We start from the raw sequence: 24,376 nt of genomic DNA, 5'->3' as shown, positions 1-24,376 counted from the left end.
TCTTAAAAATGAACATAAAATTTAATTTCAATTTAATATCAATAAAAAACTACGTCGAAGCTAGAGAATGCCAAAGGTAATATTATTACCAACTTTTATACTAGGGTAAAGCGAGGAGACATGGCACACGTTTTACAAAACATAAAATATCTTCAATAATTTAAACATAAAAAATACAGGATATAAACATAAACTTTGACATTCTTGTTAATCAGTTATAAAACATAAACACTCATCCTAGTGGTATAAAAAAATTAAAAACTGAAACTAGAAATCAGGCTAGGAGGGTTGGACATTACTTGGTGAGAAATCAGGCTAGGAGAGTTGGACATTACTTGGTAGGATAGATGGACCATGAATTTTATTACTTTTTTTTGTTGACTGACGCCACATCTTTGACAAACGTTGCTATAAGACGTGCAACTATCGTGCAGCCATCTTGAACCAAGAACATATTTTATCCAGTCTTCTTCCTTTGCAATTTACGCTTCTTTTCTTCCACCTCTTTTCTATTTCTGATGTACGCCGGTGAAGATAAAACTCCTCCCAGATTGGCTTGGCTGGAAGACCTGGTTTTGTGTTGTTATTATTGCGGTGAATCCCAGAACATCCTAGTTAAGGGAAACTTGGTTGCTGGATGTTCCTTTGGCGGAGAATTTGTAATCATTCTGGTTGGGGTTCAGAAAAAAACTGGTATTGGTTTATTCTGTTCCACAGTTTCGTTTCCAGCATTCTGATGAACGGGCGCTAATATTTGCTGCAGAAAATGCATAGTCCGGTATAATATCTGGTTTAAATGGTGATATGCCTGTTGCTTTGAAAGCCGATACTGCGTTATTCACGGTAGCGGCTTTGCCTCAAGATTCTCCCAGGATTTTACCAAATTGCAGCCTGTTCAGCTTTTTATTTGGATGAGCCATCACTGTGCGTCGACATGTTTCATAATAGAATCCTTTAAGGCTCATAAAAAAGGCTCGATCAAAAGGTTGAAGATAATGGGTGCAGTGCGGGGATAGACAAAATAAAATTATATCATTTTTCGTTGCAAATTCTAAGGCATCGATGTTTGTAGTATGGGAAGTGTGGCCATCCAACAGCAATAAAACTTGGTGGCTTTCGCGGAAAAAATGTTGTGTTAACCAGTGAAGAAATATTTTTGAGTTGACACAGGCTGACTTCTCAGATATGCATATTTCAGATCCTAGTGGCATTCCTTCTGCCCATTCATTTTTTTTGTTCTTTTCCTTGAAAATACAAAAAGGGGGAAAAGCAGAGAGGGTGTCTCTGCATTGCAACAAGCTATAGCACTGGTGGTTTCGCCCTTTTTACCAAGGCTAATGGATATTACACTTTTTGAATCCATTACTGCAAGCACTTGTTCGGCTCTGGCATTGAGTTGGAGCTCAGTCTCGTCAGTATTAAATGTGGCCAAGTTTATTGAATAATCCATTTTCGGTAAGAACCATCTGCATGCTGTATTCACGCACAGTTTCTCTCGACAATCCTATAGCCTACAGAGGTGTTTTCTGCTTTGCAAACGCTAATGTCTGGATTTCTTCGTAGAAATGACTGGAACCATATCTGCCAGCTTTGCCTGGAAGTTGAATATATCAATAGCTAGAAGTCAATATTTTTTAAAAACCTCGGCCTTAAATTTATGTCTAACTCTAAGTAATTCTGCCAGATTAAACGCCATTATCCTCACCTCAGCTCATGTAGGCGTAAAGCCGTGTTTTTGTAGTTGATACATTCGGAAAGCTTTTCCTCGGTAGTTTTACCCGCCTGAGCCATCAGAGCCCAGCCGCTCCGTTTTCTCTAAGCTATTCGCAGCAGCTTCATTGAAGCTTATTTCATTGGACATTACCGCAGCTTGATGTAAATCATCAGCGCTCCAAGTAGCCCTTAGAGCTAGAGTTTCTCTTTCGAGTGTACTCGTTAGGCATCTTTCTGTAACATTAAAAAATTAGTCTCTTCTCGCCAATTAGGGTCCATCTCTCCTAAAATTATAGAAGAGAGGCATCAGGCTATTTCTTTGAAACGGAACTTTATGGACTATTGTTTTTAGGTTAGGTCTACGCCAGAAAACCCGTTTCATGATTACAGTACAAAATATTCGACTCACCTAAAAATGCTTTGTTCTGTGACCAAAATACACCTTGCAAAAGTTTTTGGTTGTTTGAAAACAATGACCATTTGTAACTACTAAAAACACAAAATCATGGAGTACATGGACTAAGAAACTGCGGATGTCAAATGTCGGTGCGTGTACTATATCAAATTGGTAATTGTTGCCACCATATATAAAATATCGCTAATGATCCATCTCTCCTGCTGTGCCGCCTCTCCTCGCTTTATTGTATATAACGTTTGTCAATAAAAAAAAATTAAAAACGTCCGCCTCTTCCGTATTCTTTAATTTTAACACCATCTGCTTCATTTACATTCAGTACCTACATCTGATACGGAAAAAAAAAGATGAATCATTGACTTTATTTAAAGTAATTCCTTTCCCAATCAAATTTAAAAAGTTATTGCTGTATCTCTAATTAATCTTAAAAATCTGATTAAGTGTCAACTTTGTAGTTTTATTTTACTATCCACAATTGTTGAATCCTTGAAATGGATTAAATAAAATATAAATGTGGAATGTATGGACCATAAGACTATTATCAGTATTTTGAAAAATCATGGATACAAATGTTTCAAATATATCAAAACTCAAGAGATATTTCCCGAAGACTAGCAAAGAATGGAATTTTGTGAAACCATGATGGCAAAGTAAATGAAAATGAAAATTTATTACTAAATATTATTTAGAAATTTTCAGATGAATCTTCTTTTCAATTAGATGAAAAACATAATCCTCTTGTTGTTCGATATTGGTCTCGGGCCAATGAACACAGAAGTTTTCAATTCCGTACTCGGTATCCTCAAAAATGTTTGGCGACCATATTATAGGGCCCATTTTCTATTAATGGTACTGTAAACGCCTAAAAAGTACCTTGAGTTACTGCAAAACCAAGTTACCCTTAGCAAAATCTGCTATGTCCTGCTTATGATGTGATTATGGTAATTATTTTACAATTTTTAACAAATACTTTATCAGTGGGACTGGCGATTTTAAATGGCCTTCAAGATCTTCAGATTCGCTCCAAATGAATATTATATTTAAAGTTATCTTAAGGAGACCATTTACAAATATGCGTTTAGTAGGCCAACAAATTTAACGCCGTGAGAGAAAATTGTTGAATGTGCCAATTTCCTTTCACCAGAAACACTTTTGGATGAAGAATGTCTTTTATGATAGGTTAACTTATTGTTTAGTCAAAGAAAGGTGTCTGAGCTTTTTATTTAAATAATTCTTTTTGTTAAGTTTATTTTGAAGATCTTTAATTTTTGTATAGTACTTAAATTCGTATACTTTTATCAAAATTTTAAATTTGATATTTATTGGAATAACGCTTTAATTTTCTTAAATTAATGACGTAAATTACTTAATTTAATTACGATTTTTTGTGGGTTGTACACTGAAATATTTTAGAAATACCTGATTTTTCGCGTTATATTTTTCGAAATTTGATTGCAACTAATACATCAAGGGTCAAAATCAAAGCTACTACGGTCGCTTCATTGGAGTACGCTATTCTTTTATTTTTTTAGAAAATAGGAGTGAATTAAAAAAAATTGTTGATTGAGAACAAACAACTTCAATAATATGTACAATAATGTGTTATACTGTATAATAAATAGCTCAGGTATAATACATTATTGCACATATTAATGACACTAGTTAGTGTGATTTTCGGATTTTATTTGTAATAAATTAGATACTTTTTTACATTCTAGGCAACAGCGGTCGTGAAGCGAGCATATATCGGTGTTTACCAGAATTTTGTTTTTTTTTGAAGTGTCGCTTTTTACGTAAAATCAAATTACATTTAAAGTTTTATATTCAGTAACGCTTGTTTTTGTTGAATACATTTGGATAAAGGTCACTTCAGGCAATAATCACGTCATAATACGAAATATCTACAGGCCACCAAATAGTAATTTAGATATTTTTTTTTCACACGTACAAGCTGTTTTAGCCAATCTATAAGATATTTTAGCCAATCTATATCTACACGGTATGTGAAAATATAATATGCACTGGCGACTTAAATATTATTTTTTTAAACTCCACCTATTTCACTAAACGTTTAGAATCACTTATACTATATATAGGATATATAGGATACCTCTGATCTTGTTCAAATAATCAACGAACCTACGCATATAACCTCTACTTCCATAACCCTTATTGACCTTATTTTCACAAATTTTGAACATATTGATGACGCTGGGATTCAAAACGTCTTCCTGTCTGACCACCTTTCGATATATTTGAAAATTAAATTTTAAAAGGAACAACAAGAACCAGTGTGTTTCTCTTTTCGCTCTTTTAATAACATAAATCTTACTAACTTTCAAAAGAATCTTGAATCATTACCTTGGCATAATATTTACACTATGAATGATAATAATATAGACAACAAAGTAAAATTTGTTTACACTATACTAAAACAACTTTTTGATAGGAATGGAAGCTATCAAAGGTATTTAACTTTTTGATAGGAATGGAAGCTATCAAAGGTATTTAAACGAAATAGAAACTATAAATATGCTCCCTGAACTACGGAAAATTTAAGAAATCTTCACAAACTAAGAGACAAAAATTTAAAAAAAATACTTACTTTAAAAAACTTGCATCACTCTGCATATTTCAGACAATATTTTTAGTTTAAGGGTAGTGACAGAGGAAGAGTAATTGAGAATTATTTTATCCATAAAAAGCAAAGCATACGGATGCGACGACCTTAATATTACAATGACTCAATTAGAAAAAATTGTAGATATACAGGTTTGTGTTTTTTTTAATGAAAATAAGATTTTGTTAATAAAATAGTCAGGCTTTTGAAAAGGATATAGCTGTGCTACAGCATTGGCTGACGTAACGGATATCATTATCTATTTGGAGGACATAAAAGCCACAGATGCAGAATAAGCGAGAAACTTAAATAAAACTAATGACTTCCGTACTATAATAACTAATACATTGAAATCCTTATTTTTTATTCTAATCTTTGATTTTACAAGCATAACTCTGAATGTATAACTAAAATGTATAACTGCTAAATTAAAGAAAGCGTATAGCGCTCTTGAACTTATATATAACCAAAGAAAAGAGTCAAGTCAAGATTCAAAAAAGCACCTTTGTGAGTCTTTAATGTTATCGAAAGTTTACATTGTGATATCGTGCAAGGACCATGCTTAGATCAAGTCGATTCTCGTAGAATTCAATAAGTGCAAAATGCATACCTTCGTCTTATTTCTGGAATCCGTCGCCAAAACCAGATATCTCATAAGCTTAAGGATATAGGGATGGCTAAATATGTTTAATCTATTCTTTACCTATTCTTTATTGTTAAAACTTCTGTGCTATTGTCACTCGTCGAATATTTCCATGTCCCCATTGTAATCATTTTATAACAACAATAATAAATAACAACATAATAAATTTGCTTAAAAATTTGTGACGCCCCATAAATTCTACTAGCTTACGAGCACAGTGTTGACAAGTACATACGTGTCATTGTACAATATGGTCATACACTTTTGGTAATGATGGTACGAATGATAATAACCTATAATTCTCTACGTTCTCTATTTCTAGATTTAAAAATAAAAGTAAAGATTCTTTTAGTATCCTATAATAGATATTACATTTTTAGTAATAATTAAAGATAAAATATATATCTTGATGAAATTTATATATTATTGCGATTCAGTGTATACTATTGAGCAAGTAATATATTGTAATAATAAACAATTTTTTCTATTGTTCATTACCCAAAGAACCCGTCAAAAAATTGGTGAATTGTCACTCAGATACAACGAGACAATTCATATATTTTACATATTTAATCAATTTTTTTTTGTCGGCTAAGGCAGCTCTTGATCGAAGTTAGTTGCACGAGTTCACGTAAGCCAACAATAAAAATGCAAGATATGGCCCATTTGGCGCCTGATGATTCTGACTTATATAAAATAAAGCTTTAAAGGGCATTGTTACTACCAGCTATGAGAAGTCATTCATTTCAAAAAGAGAATGTTTTTTAGTATTAAACATAAAAGGTAACATAAAAAACCTACAAATTCATGCAATTTTTGCCATTTTTTCATTTTTAATTTTTTTACACTTTCCTTGATTGACTGCTAAATTTAAATAAACAGCTTATTAAAATTACTTTTAATTATTATTATTTATTTATTATACTAGTCATTTTTTCCCAGCCAGATTGGATTCGATTTCGACGTTGAGATAACCTTATTTTTAATTTTCTTCTCCACAAATTTTTGATGCTTAAACTTTTTTAAACTACAGTAACAGTAAGTGCTCTAACAAATACTGCAGACCGTCTTCTAGAGTATTATCCGTTTGACCTAAAAAAAATTCTTTCCATCTCTATGTTGGCTAATGTAATGGGAATGCACTATATTTAAATACTTTTTTATATGTTTTTAAGTTTTCGTCTTTATTTAGGTATACCATGATTAACCTGGCTTTAAAAATATGATATTGTAATATTTGTTTTTTTTTTCATAAATAAAAAATATATAAGAAAAAAAAAGAAATATATACACTTATAACTGAAAGTTTAGATTAAAAAATATTTAGGTAACGCACAATGCATGGATCCTAATATTTTAATAAAGCTAAACTGTGTTATACAAGAATTTTTAATATTAGAATTTTAGTAAGTAGGTTTTGATTTTAGTAAAAATACTGTTGATCACTTTTATAATCTCTGATTTTATCCTTTAAATATGTCTATGTTACTACGTAGCATTTGTCACACGTAGTACAAGGAATACAATAAATAACGTTTGCTTCTACGAAGTTTTTAGTTTAAGTATTTCGTTTTCAAAAGTAATTTGTCAAGTAGTGATTTATTAATTGATGTTTTTAGTTTTCGTGCTAGTCCGCGTACATATACTAATTTGTAAAAGATTTTTTCTATAATAACGAAAATTTGGCATAGACCTTTATTTAATGATATCTGAATGCAACAGATCAACCACTACGGCAGAAAATTATGGGATCAAGAAAATATCAGATTGTGAATATTGCGTAATAGTACCTCAGTGATATTTGATAGCCTTTAAAACAGCAGCTATTAAATAATCACTTGTTACATTGTTTTTTAGCTTCAACATATAATAATTTTTCCAATAATAATAAAATTTATCAAACTTTAAGGTATAATTTATAGATAAACTTTACCGTCTAACTTAAAGTTAAACACAAAAAGTATGGTGTGATTCAAAGCTATAGAAAAAAATAGTTTTTGTTCGCCCAAATAAACTATGATATAAACTAAAATAAGTTAAGACCTACCGGCATAACTTAAATTAAACATCAGCTATGTCGCACAGCATTGAAATTGATAATATTTTGTGATATATAGTGAAATAAATATTCACAAAAAACATTTATTAACAAATAACAATTTAATGTATCAGCAAATACTTAAGGTTTACCAACAATAACAAAACTGACAACAATAAACATAATTATCTTGATTTAGTTGCAAAGCACAATATGTGTTTTTTGGGAGATATACAAAATAATGTATATAAAAAGTTTTTTCTTTTATTCCATCATTATGATGGTGTCCAGTTGGGGTTGGCATGGATCAAAATCTTGATTGGATTTCCCTCTTGAGTTTTAGCAGTGTTAAATGCTTTTAGGGTGTCCTCCATTTTAAAGTGGTGAGTAATTAAAGGCTTTACACTGATTTTTCCAGATGCTACCATGTCAATAGCCGTTTGGTAACTAAAAAAGAATGATAAATAAACTAAAAAACAAATAATTTATTCTACTTTTAACAAAATTATATTTAAGATAAAGATAGGCACTTTAAATAAATAGGCTAATATGATATCAAATATATTACTATAATTTAGTTAAAAATATATTCTCGAAATAAATTATTTTCTACTTACTCGTTATTGTATCTAAAAGTTCCTCTAATATCAACCTCACGGATAATAGCACTAGCTAATGGTAGAGTTTGTTCCATTTTACCCATTCCTACTAATACCACAATGCCTTTGCTTTTCGTAACCTAAATTTTAAAATATAAAAATACAAGACGTTAAAAATAGAGTACCACTTACTTTACAAGCGATTCTGACGCATTGCTCAGCCCCAGTGCAGTCAAAGGTTTTATTCGGATCACCGCCCAAGATTTTTTTAATATTTTCTATGATTTCATCTTCATTTTGACCTGGTTGAATTTTTAGGGTCAATGCTCCAAGTTCCTTGGCTGTAGCAAGCTTTGTCTCTATCATATCTGCAATAAAAATAGATTTATTGAACTATATCAGTTTACCTTAAATCTCGTCCAGCTACTCTGTATTTAGCAACGAAAGTACATTTATTTTATGTTCTCTTACTATTACTAGATTGAATATCCTTATTATAAACAAAAACAACATGGGTAAATCAATAATTTGCACTATTCCGAATTCTAAGTAAAAACTATAAATAATTTAAAATGTAAGCCAGATATTAAAAGTATTTAGGAAAAAAAATTATTACTTATTTAAAAATGTAGTTCTAATAATTAAGGCGCAATGTCTTAAATTTGCATTACAAAAGTAAAGTTTAATACATCTTTCTAATATTTCATTTCGAGAAATTATGGATATATTTACAGCAGTTTTTTGTCGCTATCCGTGAATATTGCAGAATACATTTTCGAATAGGCCAGTTCCAGATCATCAATAAATATTTATTTATTCAATTTTAATTAAATTTTAGGTCGAGTATATAGATAACTATTTTGCTAGACTTTGGATTGATCGAGGTGGTCTTGTAAATTGTCCTAATCGATCTCTAAGTTTAGAAATCATTATTTGTAGGGACATTTAAAAGCGTGTACTGTTGAATTTAATTCGCCTGAGGACTGTTACCTACAAAGAATTAATTGGGCGGTTATCAAAAAGAACAAATCTATTTTGCTTTTAGATTATGTCTCCAGTAAAATGGTAACTACTGTCAACATTTGCTGCAAGTTGTATTATTGGTTGATGTTTATATATTTTTATACGACTTATAGGTTACTTGTTCATCTAATTTTTTTAACCTAATTATTTCAAATTTGAAATAAGGTTTCAATACTTAATTTTTCTACTACTTATCTTTGCCTACTACAAATTTTACCTAATCCTATATTAAAGTTAGCACAAATTGCAGTTAAATTAGTTAATAATCATAACAGTAGTATGTGATTAAAATTTCTAAAAATCATGAGGAGGCATTTTAAAAATCTTTACGAAAAAACTTTTTTATTATGTTTCCTAACAAACTCAACGTTTATGAAGTTTTGCTACATATGCAGCTGGTATACTGCGACGTTATTTTGGGACACTATGTATTTTTATAATAATTTTTGGAAAAGACAATAATAGTGTGTCTAATTACCTGCTACAATAATTTTAGAGGCTCCCATAGCTTTACAAGACAATAGGGTTACAAGACCGATAGGTCCAGCTCCAAGAATAAGTACTACATCTCCTACCCTAACCTTTCCCCTTTTTGTGGCGTGAACTCCTACAGAAAGTGGTTCCATAAGAGCACCGTCTTCCAAGTCCATGTTGGGTGGAAGCCTAATAGTAATGAGTGAAAATATAATAAATTACTTAATATACTTATTAACTTAGCAATTATACATAGATTCTAAACATAATTTTGCACAATTTTTAACTTCTTTATTCTTGAAGATATGAGAACAATTATATTTCAGCAACCTATTTCCTTTTTAGGACTATGAAAAAAAAATAAAATATTTAGTAAGCAATTTCATTTATTCGGAAATAACGACGTGGACGTGGTAAGGTCGTTTCCTTTGGGATTCTTGAGCTTGATTAGCGTGAGTTTCCGATTCGAATCCGCTATTTAAAATAGAGATTCCCATTTAACAAAATTATGCTGACCTTCAAAAAACAACCTCAAGGTCAAAAGGTTCCCGTTTGTCCTGAACAATTTAGGTCTCAATATTTTTTTGTATGTCGTTTGCTTTCCGTGAAATTTGGGTGCTTATATTAAAATAGCTCATCCTCTATATACCGAATATTTTATAAAAAACCTGGCGTGTTATGTTGTGTTATGTTATGTTATGTTGTACAAACTTGTGAAAATAGACGTAAAAATGTCCACACTTGCAATTATTAAAATAACGTGAATCTTACTAGAAATATTCTATAGGCGTTCTTCTCTCTTAACTAAGAGCTGTGTGATTTTAAAATATGCGATAATCCTACATACTAGCCTATATTCGTCAGTTCATAGATTAAAATTATTTATTATTAGTATTTTTATTTATAAGGTTTACTTTTGCATTTATGATTTAATCATCCTGTTTACCACTTTTCTAATTCTAACTGATTAAGTCACCAAACTATAACGACCTTGATTTTATTATTATGGGTTTTAATTTTTATTTATATAATCGATCAGTTTTATAATAGTTTATGCAAATATGAATATCTAAGAATTAGAATTTTGCATTAAAAATCTTACTTGTAACAGAAATCAGCAGCATGTACATAATATCTGCTAAGGTTACCATCATCGGGTGGCGTCGCACAGAAGAAAATGTCGGGGCATAAATGGTAGTCTCCACTTTTACAGAAATTGCAAAGTCTGCATGGTACACCAGGTTCGATGGCCACTTTATCTCCAGGTACAAGGTTGGTAACATTTTTGCCTACTTTAACGACGGTTCCAGATGCCTCATGACCTATTTATATTTTTACATTTAGAGTTTTGACAGAACAAGACTATCTTAAAAAAATACTAAAATCTCAGATGATTTTGTCTTTTTAAGTATATGTAAGTACGCAAACAAAAAAAGCAATGTTTTAAAATAACTGTAAGAAAGGTTTATCCAATCTTTATTTACCTACCAATAACCATAGGCTGTGTTACTACGAATGGCCCAATTCGGCCGTTTACCAGATAGTGCACATCGGAACCACAGATACCAACTACTTCCATTTGCAAGAGTACCTCTGTAATAAAATAAATATAATTAGGAGTTCAACCATATATTATTATCTTTTTTAATAGACTTTATAAGTATCTTCCTTAGTCAGCAATTGTAATTACGTTAAAAGGAAAACTTTTTTGAAATCTATATATTGTTTACGAGTTAACAATACATTTAAAATTAATCTTTTTCATTTTAAACTGTTGTTTTTGGTAAATTAACGAAATTAAATCCTGTACAATTTACGGAAATATTCAACGTAATAATTGCAGAGCGTCATTGACCATTTAGCGCCTTGAATACCGCGTTCAGCATTTTAAGTAATGAATATGCAAGTCCTTAGATACTAAAGTAATTCTAAACTTAGGATAATATATAGTTTAAGAAGAGAAATATGTCGGCGTAGGAAAGCGTAGCATTATTATGTAATTTGGACAACTAACATTTTTGTAAGTTTTTACAGTTGAATAAAAACTGAATATCTATAAAATAATCAAATAAGGTTAAAAGTCAAATTCGTTGTTAATATTGATATAGATAAATAGATAAATAATAAAAATTAAACCGATAAATAGATTAAAAAATTAACTTTACTAAATATTATTTATTTACAATTTGTGATATCTTTTTACGTAAGCAAACACAAGTTTATCTCACATATTCTCTAATCTTAGTGAAGCGAGATAAATTCCAAACCCCATTTTAATTATTAATAATTATAAGGAATTTCTATATATTTGAATTTAAAATATCACGCTGAATTAATGACTTTTAAGTCACGACTAATCATAGAAAATGGTTAAAGTTTCCTATTTAATATATTTAATTCAAGACAGATTTTTTTTTATTTTTCTTTAATAATATAATAAACTGTAATAAATATCTATTTATAAAAAAGTAGTAAAAGTTTCAACGTATCTAAATAAGAACACATATAGTCGTATGGTTGGAACCTGAGGTGTGTGACGCTCAAAGTATGAGAAAGTTTAACCTCTCTTATAACACGCCCTAGGTATTGCCGCTTTCGTATTTTAATTGTATTCATGACTTCTTTTTACTTTTTTATGCTTCTGAATGCTTTAATATTTATTATTAATATATTGTAACGAAATTCGGGAACACACTTTTATTGTCAACGTCAAAAATACTAACCTACCTCGCCTTGAGTGTCGTTTAATTGTTTCCAAGGTAAAAACTGACTAAACAATTAAAAAACTGAATGAATTGTCACGAAGCGCGTCCTTTAAAAGAAAAAAAAACCTTTTTTTTTTAAACTCGATGGAACAGTTTCGAAATATTTAGAACTATCTTCATTGTTATCGCCGAAAGAGACCAATAATTTTAGGAGAATACTGACAGTCAAAGCAAGCAAGTATACAAATTCTAGAAAATTAGAACTACAGGGATTTACAATAATATAACCTAAATAACCTAAATTGCGGCCAAAATGGGGCTCTCGAACAAGATGAACTACTTAAAAACTAAACACTATAGATAAAAATAATAAACCAAACGTAGAACCCTAAAGAAACTCTACGAATCAACTTTAACTACGGAATACTAATAAAAGTAGTACAAAAACTAGGAGAATAATTAACGTATTTACATTTTCCTAATAATATCAACAATAATATAAGAACAATTCCTCTTTAATAAAATATGAAGCATTTTTTTGTCATAAAATATGTTAAGATACTGTATAAAGAAGTCAACATTATAAGTTAAATAAATATAGATAACGTCTCTATATTAGAGAAAAAGGAACAACATCGCAACGTCACCCGATCGCATTGTTGATTCCACCGACACTAGTAATCTTTGCCATTGACGTCATCAAAAAAAAATTACATGATAAGTATTTTATTATTAATGGATTATGCTTTAAATTATAAACAGTATTACCGTTTATGAACTCTTTATGCGTTTTTTTAACATACTTCATTAGAATAAACGTACTTGTCTAATAAAAAGCATTTTTATGGAAGTTAAATATTTTATAATTATTATAGATTTCTTAATAAGTTTTTATTATTCTACGTTCATAAAGACGGTTGTCCCTTGATTTGATATGACAATATCGGTATTTACTTGTGAAAAGATCGGCCTAAGTCGCCTTTTTCCCATGGTGTAGCACAAACGGCACAAGTTTTTACTATCGTAACAGTTCACAAAACACAGTTGAACTCAAACAAAGTTGGTGTTTACTAATTCTAGCCTTTCAATGTTTTAAGAATATATTTAATATTGTTATTAAAAGTTGTACTAATCTATATAAGTACTTTTTCTATATGTTTTGTTGTGTTTTTGAAATTATCATAAATCTTCTCTTTATAACGTTTTAGTTCACTTTCCTTACTAGCATTGATGATCTCTATATCTTTTCAACTTGTTAAGTAAAAAATAAAGTACATTGAATTAAATGAATTTTATACCTCTATTCAAGGATTTAATAATATACAGGGGGATTTAATAGAGAAAACACACTGTTTGCTCTTTTTATGTTGCCAGCATACATTAATTTTAAACCATCTTCTATAATACAAAACAATCTGCTAAGGCTAACTAATTTATAGAGTTTCTAATAATGTTTTAAATAATAGATTATTCTCCATATAAAAAAAATTGAATAATTAAATTGGTTTTTTTTAATTTTTGCCACCAAACTGCGAAACTCTTATTTAATTAAAAATAATTTTGTTTTAAAATTCAGACAAATACACAATTATTTAACACATTCTGTGCACCAAGTAATTTATATTTTATGACGCAACAGTTTAATAGTTGATATATATATGTATGTGAGTTTTGTCAGGGTTTAAGATAAATTAGCCAAATAATTAATCTTAGAACATTGAAAGGCCTTTCAATGTTCTAAGTAATTAATCAAATGTTTGCTAACTTAATAAGAATAAAGATGTTATATGCTTAAAAATTATTTTACCTAGCTGATTATAGGAAATAAAAATTATGTATGTAAATAGAAATTGAATTAGACTTAAATGTTTTTCTATGTTAGTTATACTGTGGAATCAATTTGAAGAGAATTTGATTTTCAGGCTTTTGATAGTTTTGACGTAATTTTTTTATAAACAAAATTTGGTTTATATTAAAATATACGTTTATTCTAAATTAAACTAAATATTAAAAAAAGTTGTCTAAGTAAAACATAAGTCTTTCCTGCAAAATTTAATACCACAATATATTTTGTAGAAGAGTTTTTAATCAAAAACTAATAAACATAAGGGCTAATTACAAAATATTAAGACAGATGTTTAATGACTCTCTAAGAAATATATCTGCTATACTTATGGACATGATTGTTGGCACATAACCCAACATCTTTACAGATCTGAGAAATAAGATAGTTCATATTAAAGGAAACAATTGGTAACTCTTAAAAGTATAACATATATAGATTCTTATTAATCTATCGGGCTCTGAGCTTTTAGAATGATCAGATTTACTATCGGTTTATAAATATGTCCAAGTTATCTTTTAAAATGATTACCTACAGAGCCATATCTTATTTTGGCAACATTTCATCGCAGCTAACAAAAATAAAAAAATAAGAAGAATCTTTTATTTGTAACATATCTATCTCTAAATCAAAAAATAGTCTTACTATTAATCAAACTCTTTATTTTATTCTTGATGCGCGTTTCGCTAACGAAATAACCATCTTCTAGAGAAGATTAAAGCTTAACTAAAACAACTTATAAATAGCCCTAAATAAGAAGGTATCTAATAGAGCCAAAAAAAAGCTAAAGCAGAGGTAAATAAATTTTAAATACTAACTAAACTATGCAATTGGCTATAAGCGATTAGACTTTAAATCCCTATTAACAATGATTTTTTAAATATTTCTTAACTGTCGTATGCATATAATTTTCGATTGTTATTATTATTGTTATTAGGTTTTATCAATTTTTTTATTATCCTACAAAATGGCCAGTATCGGCCAAAGGTTCCTACCATACAATCGTATGGTTGGAACTTATGACTATGTGTTTTTATAAATATATTATAGATGCTTTACTCATAAACTATTAAAAATTTATATTCTGTAATTTGTTTAAGCTTTGTGTGTTAATAGTTTGTGTATGAATTTATGGATGTCACCAGTTTGTTTAAATTTAAATATGAATGTTTTTAAAATTCTGCTACGTCATCATAAGTGTTTGTTGTGTTATTATACGATAAGTGTTTTTATTTTTAATGTATAGTTAATATTTGAGAGTTTTCTTTTTTTTATTTATAGGTCCGCTATGATATAGACCATCATACAGCTATGATGGATTAAGGCGAAAGGTATCACCATTTGATTAAAGTTTTATTAAATTTACTGTGGTACTATAGATTTTCTGTTTTTGTTTTATTTATTGTTATAACCCTAAACCGAAAGAGCGTAACCTGAAAATCTATATACCCAGAAAAGAGGTCCAATCAAAATTTTTAATTGAACTTATTCTATATGACAATTAAATTTTTTGATTACACTTAATCTGGTGTCACCTATTGACAATGTTCTAATTTAAAAATATCGACAAATAAATTCATATATGCCGACAATAGAATTATTTTGGTAACCTAAAACGTTGATTGCAGTCATAGAACTACTACTGTTGTAAGTTGTTACCACAAATAATCTGTATATCTCAGTGTTAAGGTTTTAGCGCGATGCCCTTACGTTATCACATTTGGGTATAGGGAAAATTCCTAGGTTTACGCCTGACGAATTAGAAATTCAAGCAACTAGAAAGCAAAGATGGATAAGACAAATCAGAACTTCGGAGAGTGGTTTCGAAGACCACTTGATTCTTGAAAATGCTGGCAGCCTTCTTAAGTTCTAAGAAAATATGCGGTCGTGAATGTGAGATGATGGCGGATACAGGATCAAGTCACACTATATTGGTTGAAAAAAATATCCCGATTAATGGTTTACATGAAGCTAAAGTCATCAGTGGCTGCAACAACATTAAAGTAGCCAATGCTAGTAGCAGAAATTATAAACGATGTCATATTGTTTCGTGCCTGTTTATAATATATGTTTAATTACTTAAATCAAGGTTATTTCGATCTTAATTATTTATCAAGTTATTAAGGCCAGACTGTAAAAAAATAGGGACGCTGCTCCAGTCACACTGAAATAAGGTGAACCCTCTGTTTTCGACGCACACCCCTAGTGACTATGTAATGAGCGAAATAAAATAAAATAAGAAGAAACAATTTAACAGGAAAGGAAAAGAAATGACTCGACTTACCCTAGTAATAAATGAAGTAAAGGATGTTGATATAAGGAACACCCCAATCAGCTTTCATTAAATCGACAAAGACATGATGCACTTCGTTATTATCTCTCGTGAGATTTAGGTACCGATTCAATAGTTGCCGTAGTACTACTGCTTTCCGGTATCGCACACCTGTTCCGTATTTTAAGATTTTAGCGGATGATCGCGGTCAAATAGCTTACTCCTCTCGCCCCGAGGGATTCATAAGGTAAAGTAGGATAAAAGAGCAAGGCTTTATGGAAGGAACATTGGAGTAAGAGAGTAAGGAAATGTAAGATAGGTCGAGTTTAAATATTAAGAATTTACCAAGAAACGCGTGTTTATACCGGGTGAACTTTTATATGCAAAATCAATGTAAATAAACCAAAATAAACAAAGTAGTACCGAACTAATAATTATTAAATATCTTAAACTTTAAAGAAAACTTATGTTAACTAAAAATAAGTAAAATTAGCAAAAAGGAGAGAGAACTAAACACATATAATTAAAGATTATTAATGTCCAGTAGTTTAAAATGGAAGATATAACCGAATATTGACAACGAGAACTGAAAAGATCCTCATGCACTATCTACATAAAAAAAAAAACCAGAATCGTTAAGTTATGCAACATCGAATTAACACTGAGGATGGTGCTTTTATAAAGAACCTCGATATAAAATTACGATAGCTAAACAAAGTAAAGTTTTCTTAATGCTCCAAGAAATGAAGATTCAAGAAGTTATAGAACCATACCAGTCCTTGGAAATCTACAGCCAAGATGGATCTACCAGATTTTCGTTTAGATTATCGGCAACTGAATAATATTACCAAAAAAGACAGGCTCTTAATGGAGGAAACGCTGGACAGGCTATCAGGTTTACAATGGTTTTCAATGCTGGACCTGAAGAGTGAATACTAGCAGGTAAAACTGGTTGCAGAAGATAAAGAAAATACCTTCTTGACGGGAACAGGACTTTGGCAGTTTACAGTCAAGCCCTTTGGAATCTTAATATTCTAGCCACCTTTGAAAGGAACAGGACTTTAGCAGTTTACAGTCAAGCCCTTTGGAATCTTAATATTCTAGCCACCTTTGGAAGGCTCATAGAAACTGTCTGAGGTGGAATATGTATAACGTCAGTATACTGGGAAAAACATTTAAAGCATATTTAAAGAACTTTAAAATCTGTTAAGTTTCGAGAGACTAAAAAATGTCTTTTGTTTCAAAAAGAAGATCAATAACTCGGCCATGTAATATTAGAAAATGGTATTAAGACCGATCTAGAAAAATTAATAGGAACCGAAAATTGCTCCCAAGCTCGTGACAAATATCAATTCGGAAGCTTTTTGGACCTGGTACATACTTATTACAGAAGGTTTGAAAAAAAATTCAAAATCTCTAGACTTGTAAAATCTCTACATATAAGCTAACAGGAGACAAATTGGTATTTAATTGGTCAGCAGACTAGGAAAGCATTTTAAAGAAAAAAAAGGCATTGTCCATATCCTCAATTTTAACATGTCCCATTCTTGAACAAACCTTGGCAGCTAGTATCTGTATCCAAACCATTTGGATTGGAGCCATCACAATAATATGAAGATGGCAGGCAACTGATATCTTATTTCAGTAAAACACTATCAAATAATTTATTGTGTGACTAGGCGAGAGCTATTGACTGCATTAAATTATTGAACATTTCCACAAATATTTGTATTGCCAATGAGTCATTCTTAGGGCCGACCATGCTTATCTAAATTGGCTATTTTAGTTCAAAAACCTTGTAAGCCAAATATCTAGAGACTGTATCGCCATTAACAGCCCTAAAAAGTAGGACGCAGGTAGTATAATCAAGGATCAGTGAGATGATCCAGTATTTGGTCTTATTTATGAAGTGTTGAGAAATGGTAAAACAAGAATGTAGAGATATTCTTCACTACTAAAAGCTTATTATGGATGCTACTCTCAATGGAATTCTTATATGTTAAGATGGCTTATTAAAAAGAGTCTGGGAGAGCGTGAATGGAAAAGAGAAGATATATGGCTGAAACAGTATAGAAACTTTTAAGCATTTCCAAATTATATCTTGGGTCTTTAAGAATCATTCTAATATACATTTGATAATTTTAATTATTTTTTTTTATTTTAGAAACGATAAAATTAAACACAGTCAAAGTGTTTCGGGCGAGAGGTGTATTCCTCATGTAAATATATTCCAGATAGGAGTGTATTCCTAATGTTAATTGAAGTATGTTATTGTACTAAAGAAACTATTCGATTGCCAAAATCGAGGTTTCTTTTGATAAATATCAATTTTTTTTTCTATAATACATATATCCATATATCCATATAATATGTATATCCATTTTATTGTAATTGTAAAATCTATTTACCTATATTGTATTGAAATTTCTGTTAATCCTAACTAGACAATTTTCATTACGACAACTGTTTGATTGGCGCCTATTTACTCTTAAGTTTTCATTATCTGTTACCGAAATTTAATCTGGATATAGGCGTAAGCCACAACAGATCAGTGGAAGCCTGTTCAATTAGCCAACCAAACAAATCAACATAAAATGAAAAAGCACTTAATAAAGTTTTCGTCGGTTGGTAATACTTAACTACCTTGAAATTGTGGATAACATAATCACTTCGTTTATAATTATGTATTAAATCTTAATAAAAGTTAAAAAATAATATTCAAATTTCAAATATAGCTTCATCATAATATATAATGAATAACAAAATTTAGAAAAAAATAATCAGTACTTAGTTACTACGATAATTCTCGTTATCGTAGTGTCGTAATCATATGATTTTAATGTTTGTGTAGATCCAGTTTTAGTTCCATTCTTATGCATCTTATATGCCATTTTTATTCATTGTTAGTTGTTTTAAGCTTTTGACCTTGCCGGAGGCACTATATCTTTAATATGTATTAACGAAAACCCCCAATTTGTATTCCTGATGATGGACATATTATATATCCGAAACATTTTTAATTACACATCGAAATAAGTATATGATGTTTTATACTTAAGAGGCATAAATCGCAAACCATATGTATATTTCTTAACTTTTAAACTCAAATTACTTAACTCTTTTGGTTTTATTATTTATGTATTGGAAAAGGTAAAAATACTTTATATAAAGTGTAAAAAACTCATTCATAATTCTCAAAAGAGATCTATTTCATGTTAAATTAGACATGAAACACGAAATTTGGGCTTCAAGAAAGTTATAATATAAAGTAAAATTTAAAATACACAATTCAATGTTTTACTGCATTTGTACCATAAATATAAGACATATGAAATGTCTATAATAAATATAAGACATATGCCTGTTTTAAATTTTACTTTTCATTATAACTTTAAGACCAAGACTCATTTTTCATTTTTATTTTACTCGTGTCTCATTTTTATTTTAACACGAATTAATTAAATAAACAACTTACGGTCATCTTTCGGGACTGGAATAGGTCTTTGCTCCTGTAATAAAAGAAAAAATTTGCTAAAAAACCTTTGTACAATCATGGAACTTATAAGATGCGCATATAATATATTAATCAATTACATTCACTTATTTAGCCGGTCCCAACAGCGCAGCCGATTTATTGAAAATTAAACCTATTTTTCAATTATATTCATTCGTGAGTGTCCGATTTATTTTTAAGAATATATTCATGAATTATGTTAATTGTAGTGGCTGCATGCGCAAAATCAAGCACTAAAGGAAAAAAAATTACTTACATTTAAATACCAAATCACCTTGACAGGCTGTACTAATCAAAATTCGATGTAGATGATATAACAAAGATAAGTAGTAAAAAATACATTTTAATAAGAGGCCCGATTTTATTTATGCCGAATTAAAGTGTGTAAACCTACAAAATTTATAAACATTATAATTTTACAAAATATATTATTCAATTTAATTTTTTAGGGGTAATTTCCTTGAAATTGAATGTTATGATTTAAAGGTAGTTTTAAAAAATATATGATAAGAAATTAGGATAATCAACAAGTTAAGGGTAGTATAGTGATGGAATTTATGTGTAAATATGTCCGACTTAGTTGAAATTGGATAGTGTGGTTTGTTATGATAAGAGGCTAATTTAGGATTAATGAACTCTGAATTTAATTTCTTGGGGGAAATGTAAAACAAAAAGTTTAGCAGTAAGTTTTAGAAACATGCTCCAGTTTGTAAATATTTATATTGTATACATTATAAAGACAACGAAGTTTAAAATACGTCTGCTATATATATTTAGCGATTTCAACCATTTAAGAAAACAGTACATTAAAATTCAAGACATTTTATATCGACGTCGTATCCAAAGTATTAATATGAAACAGAAAATTTGTACTATTCGAAATCTTTTTAACAATTCAAAAAGAGGCCTTATAAATGGCGGGTAATATTAAAATGAAATTGGCAAAGCATGTCTTTAAAAAATAATATCTGGGCGAATGAATTAACTCGAACATAAAACATGGCGTTTTCTTAATAGTCGCACAAAAACAGTAATGTTGTGCTGTAATGCTGTTTTAAATCAGCATTCTCAAACTGTGATTTTTACGACAAAAATACAATAAAAAAAAACAAAATAAATAATAACGACATAAATACAAATACAAAATTACTTTACTAAAAACTAAAACTTTTTGGGTTATTATTTTAAATATGCGTCATTAACGGCAAAAATAATTGATAAGCAACTATTAATTCTTATCTTAAAGCTAATAAGCTCAAGATTCAAGTTTTTAAGACTACGCAAAATTATCAATATATTCGAACTCAAAGTAAACTGGCATGAGATTTATGTTATAAAATTACTTGAAGGTAAATAATATTTAACTTCACAAGTATTTTATATTTTAAAATCACCAGTAGTTCATAAAATACACAATATTCAATTAACTATTATTGAAATTGATACCTGAAAAGGTTTTTAGTTTTGCATTAACTACTTATAGTTTTGTTTTACTACTAACCAAAATTATTTATTTTGATGTGTACTCTCGACACCTGTTTCGTTAATAATGTTAGCATCTAAAACTAGTTAAAATCTTCGGGAGAAGAAAAATTAAGAATTTTCGTTAGTGGTAAGACTGTTTTGTTATTTGAGTATCACACCAAAGATTCCAACCATAAGCCTATTATTTTTTGCATTCATGTTTTTTTCAAGGTCAATAATCCTTTTTTTTAAATTACGACGTATTTAACAAGTTTTTACATTTATAGGGCAAGATGTTCGGTAGCATTATAATTTATTTCTAAATAGTCCGTTATTATTGTTAAAAGTTGCTCTTCATAATATTTGTTAAGTTAACATTTTTGTAGGACCTTTTAATTTTGGATTTGTGTTTCATCGCGTTTAAATAATATTAAATACAAAAATAATTACGTACCAATCTAAGATCGTTAATTCCATAAAGGACAGCTGATAGGTTGTCGTTAGCGTTTACAGACATTTTTATATCAACAACTAAATATTGACTGAAAAAGGTACCGTGGCAAAGTTATTTTTAACACTGCTGTTAGCTATTAACGTTATAATACCGGTCTGGTACCGGCGTTCTCACAGTTACTTTTGCGAGCGCTTCGTAGTGGTCCGCGATATTTATATTCATTTGATCCTACGATATCAGTAAAACATGTATATTGTTTTGTTTTATGGATTTAGCAGTAGCAAGATTTTTGAATAATTTATGACGTATTTGAAGGCACGGCATTATCTCTTAAAGGCAATATTTTTATTAGATACAAATAACTGTAAAGAGCGACGACAATAATATATTATTTATCAAATGAAAGATTAGGGCGAAAAGGAGGTTTTTCAGATAAAAGGAAACGATGATGTTTGGCGAGACGTCAGCAGCTGAGGCTACAATGTAATTAGCAACTTAAAACAGGGTAAATCCAAAAATACTTCATTATTAACACTTTTGTTAGGCGCTTTCTGAAACACTTTCATTGCCACTAACCACCCTCTCCAGTCTCCCTAAGCAGGCGATTCGTTCTTCTACTGAAGGATAAGAACTTATGGTTTCTCTGATGATCCAATCCTATTTTCGGCATTCTCATATAAAATGATATGCGGTTTCCTGCGCCACGCCACAAGTAGGGCACAGCAGACTAGGCACCACGACTAAGATACGCCTGTTGAATTTACAGTGCTCTGTTACGTTACGACTCCAGGTTTGCTATAATGTCTCTATGCTAGGACAGCAGCCAGGCTATCCTAGCTTCAGTTGGATTTGATAGAAGTTTTTTGGCCTGTCAGCAACTGCTGTTCCTACTCCAATAGTCTTTTACCATGCCTACTTGTCTAGGATATGTGAAATGTGTTTCTTACATAATAGGTAGGGCTAGGTTATAATTTATAATTATAAACGGAAATACTCAAACAAATGTTAACTTCTTTTAAAATAATTTTAATCCAAATTTAATGTTAATTAAAATAATTTTTTTAATTGTAAGTAGAATAAGTAAATATTACATAATTATGATACCTTATACAGGTATCATAATGATCCTTATCGCTGGTCTGTTATAAGCTGTTAAAAACAAGATATGTAATGTCAATAAAAATACTTATAGAAAGTAATAAATCATCTTTATCAGTGAAATGGCGCTTTCCGCCAAAGAAATGATAAAATTATCGCGATTATATTTCGTAAATATAACGTACCATATTAAACAGTAAGGTATATATATATATATACATATATTTATAATATATATATATATATATTATAAACACTGCTTTTATTATTTTTAAAATTATTACACAGATTTGTATCAATATTTTAATAACAAATTGTTTATTTAAAAACATAATCTTATACCGAGAGACTTACACACTTGGTCAAGTAGTAGTATTAGTAATGTTGGGGGGAGGGGGGGGGAGGGAAGAGTGTCCCGCGGGTAAGTCTAAAAGTCCCTTTCCGCCAACCCCTGAAACCCCGTCACACTTGGTCAAGACTTGAATATGAAGTGACAGCAAATTGAATACTTCTTTAAACATTATGTTTTAAAAAATACATTTCATATTATAAGAAAAATAAAAATAGATAAATAATTAGATTTTATATATAAAATTAAACAGAAATGAAATTAAAAAAACGAATTCCTTCTTACAAGGTGTGGGATAGAATACTTAAAGAGTGTGTATGGTGGTATGGAATACTAAAGAAACTTTAATGTAATCTTTGTAGTATAGAACAAAGCGTCTTCTTTTTAGAATATAACATTATATTTCAGCCTCGCCTTCCTAAATAAAAACAGTGTAGTAGTTTTGCTCGATGGCATGTTATGTCTATTCTGACTTATTCCGGCGAGGCTTCATATAATCAGGATTAAACTTAGGTAAGTTCGTTTAATCCGGTAATTATCCATTATCCCTTCGTATAGAGGATGACCTCAAAAGTTCCTTTATTGCATTTTTGGTCAATAAGGTGACCTTAGTGAAATACTTAAATAGTTGTACTTCTTCAGCATGAACTAAAATTCATAGTGGACACCTCTTGTGCCTATTTTCAGTTTCGCCACATAGCGAGGCTAAGATTCACCCATAAAATTTTAAATAGAAAGGGGTGTCGACTTATACTTTATTTTGCGAAAGTCTTTTGACCTTGAGTACAACGGCCAAATTTGAACTGTCGTTCCTGTTGAACTATCAAATAGAGTAGCTATTTTTTAAATTTAATTAACTGACAATAAAAATTATCCACTTTAAACTTCGGGACTAATGATGAGGGTCAGAAGATGTTTAAAATAAACTGGTAGTAGAGTTTGAAATAGAGAATCGCAAGATAAGTATGATTAGAAGATATTATTTTAAAAAATTATTTTCATTTGAAAAGGACCCATCTTTTGCTAGACTATTACTCTGGTTGGGGGAAAAACAAGAAACTCTTTGTGATTTTCTAATAATACTAACTGTAATTAATAATGTTTTGTACAAAGAATGATCTATTTTATAAATTGTTCGAAATGTTCGCCGTT

The 24,376-nt window shown here is 29.9% G+C and overlaps 1 protein-coding gene and 1 long non-coding RNA gene across 2 annotated transcripts; one reads left to right on the top strand and one right to left on the bottom strand.

The window, feature by feature from the left end:
• Positions 1-7,519: 7,519 nt before the first annotated feature.
• On the bottom strand, positions 7,520-21,989 carry LOC126742910 (sorbitol dehydrogenase-like). The gene is made up of 8 exons (XM_050449772.1): positions 21,778-21,989; positions 19,821-19,854; positions 11,014-11,118; positions 10,628-10,847; positions 9,530-9,714; positions 8,221-8,396; positions 8,047-8,168; positions 7,520-7,876 (listed from the first exon to the last, which is right to left on the bottom strand). The coding sequence occupies exons 1-8, from the start codon at positions 21,838-21,840 to the stop codon at positions 7,705-7,707; spliced, it is 1,077 nt and encodes a 358-aa protein (XP_050305729.1). The 5' UTR covers positions 21,841-21,989; the 3' UTR covers positions 7,520-7,704.
• Positions 21,990-22,124: 135 nt separating this feature from the next.
• LOC126742911 (uncharacterized) lies at positions 22,125-22,976 on the top strand. Its single transcript, XR_007662735.1, has 2 exons — positions 22,125-22,260; positions 22,322-22,976. It is a non-coding gene; the product is annotated as an uncharacterized LOC126742911 (long non-coding RNA).
• The last annotated feature ends 1,400 nt before the right edge of the window (positions 22,977-24,376 follow it).

This window comes from Anthonomus grandis, chromosome 12 (genome assembly GCF_022605725.1).
Source record: "Anthonomus grandis grandis chromosome 12, icAntGran1.3, whole genome shotgun sequence".
Lineage (NCBI taxonomy): Eukaryota > Metazoa > Arthropoda > Insecta > Coleoptera > Curculionidae > Anthonomus > Anthonomus grandis.
Note: the sequence above shows the minus strand (reverse complement) of the source record. Positions and strands in the feature narration are given on the sequence as shown.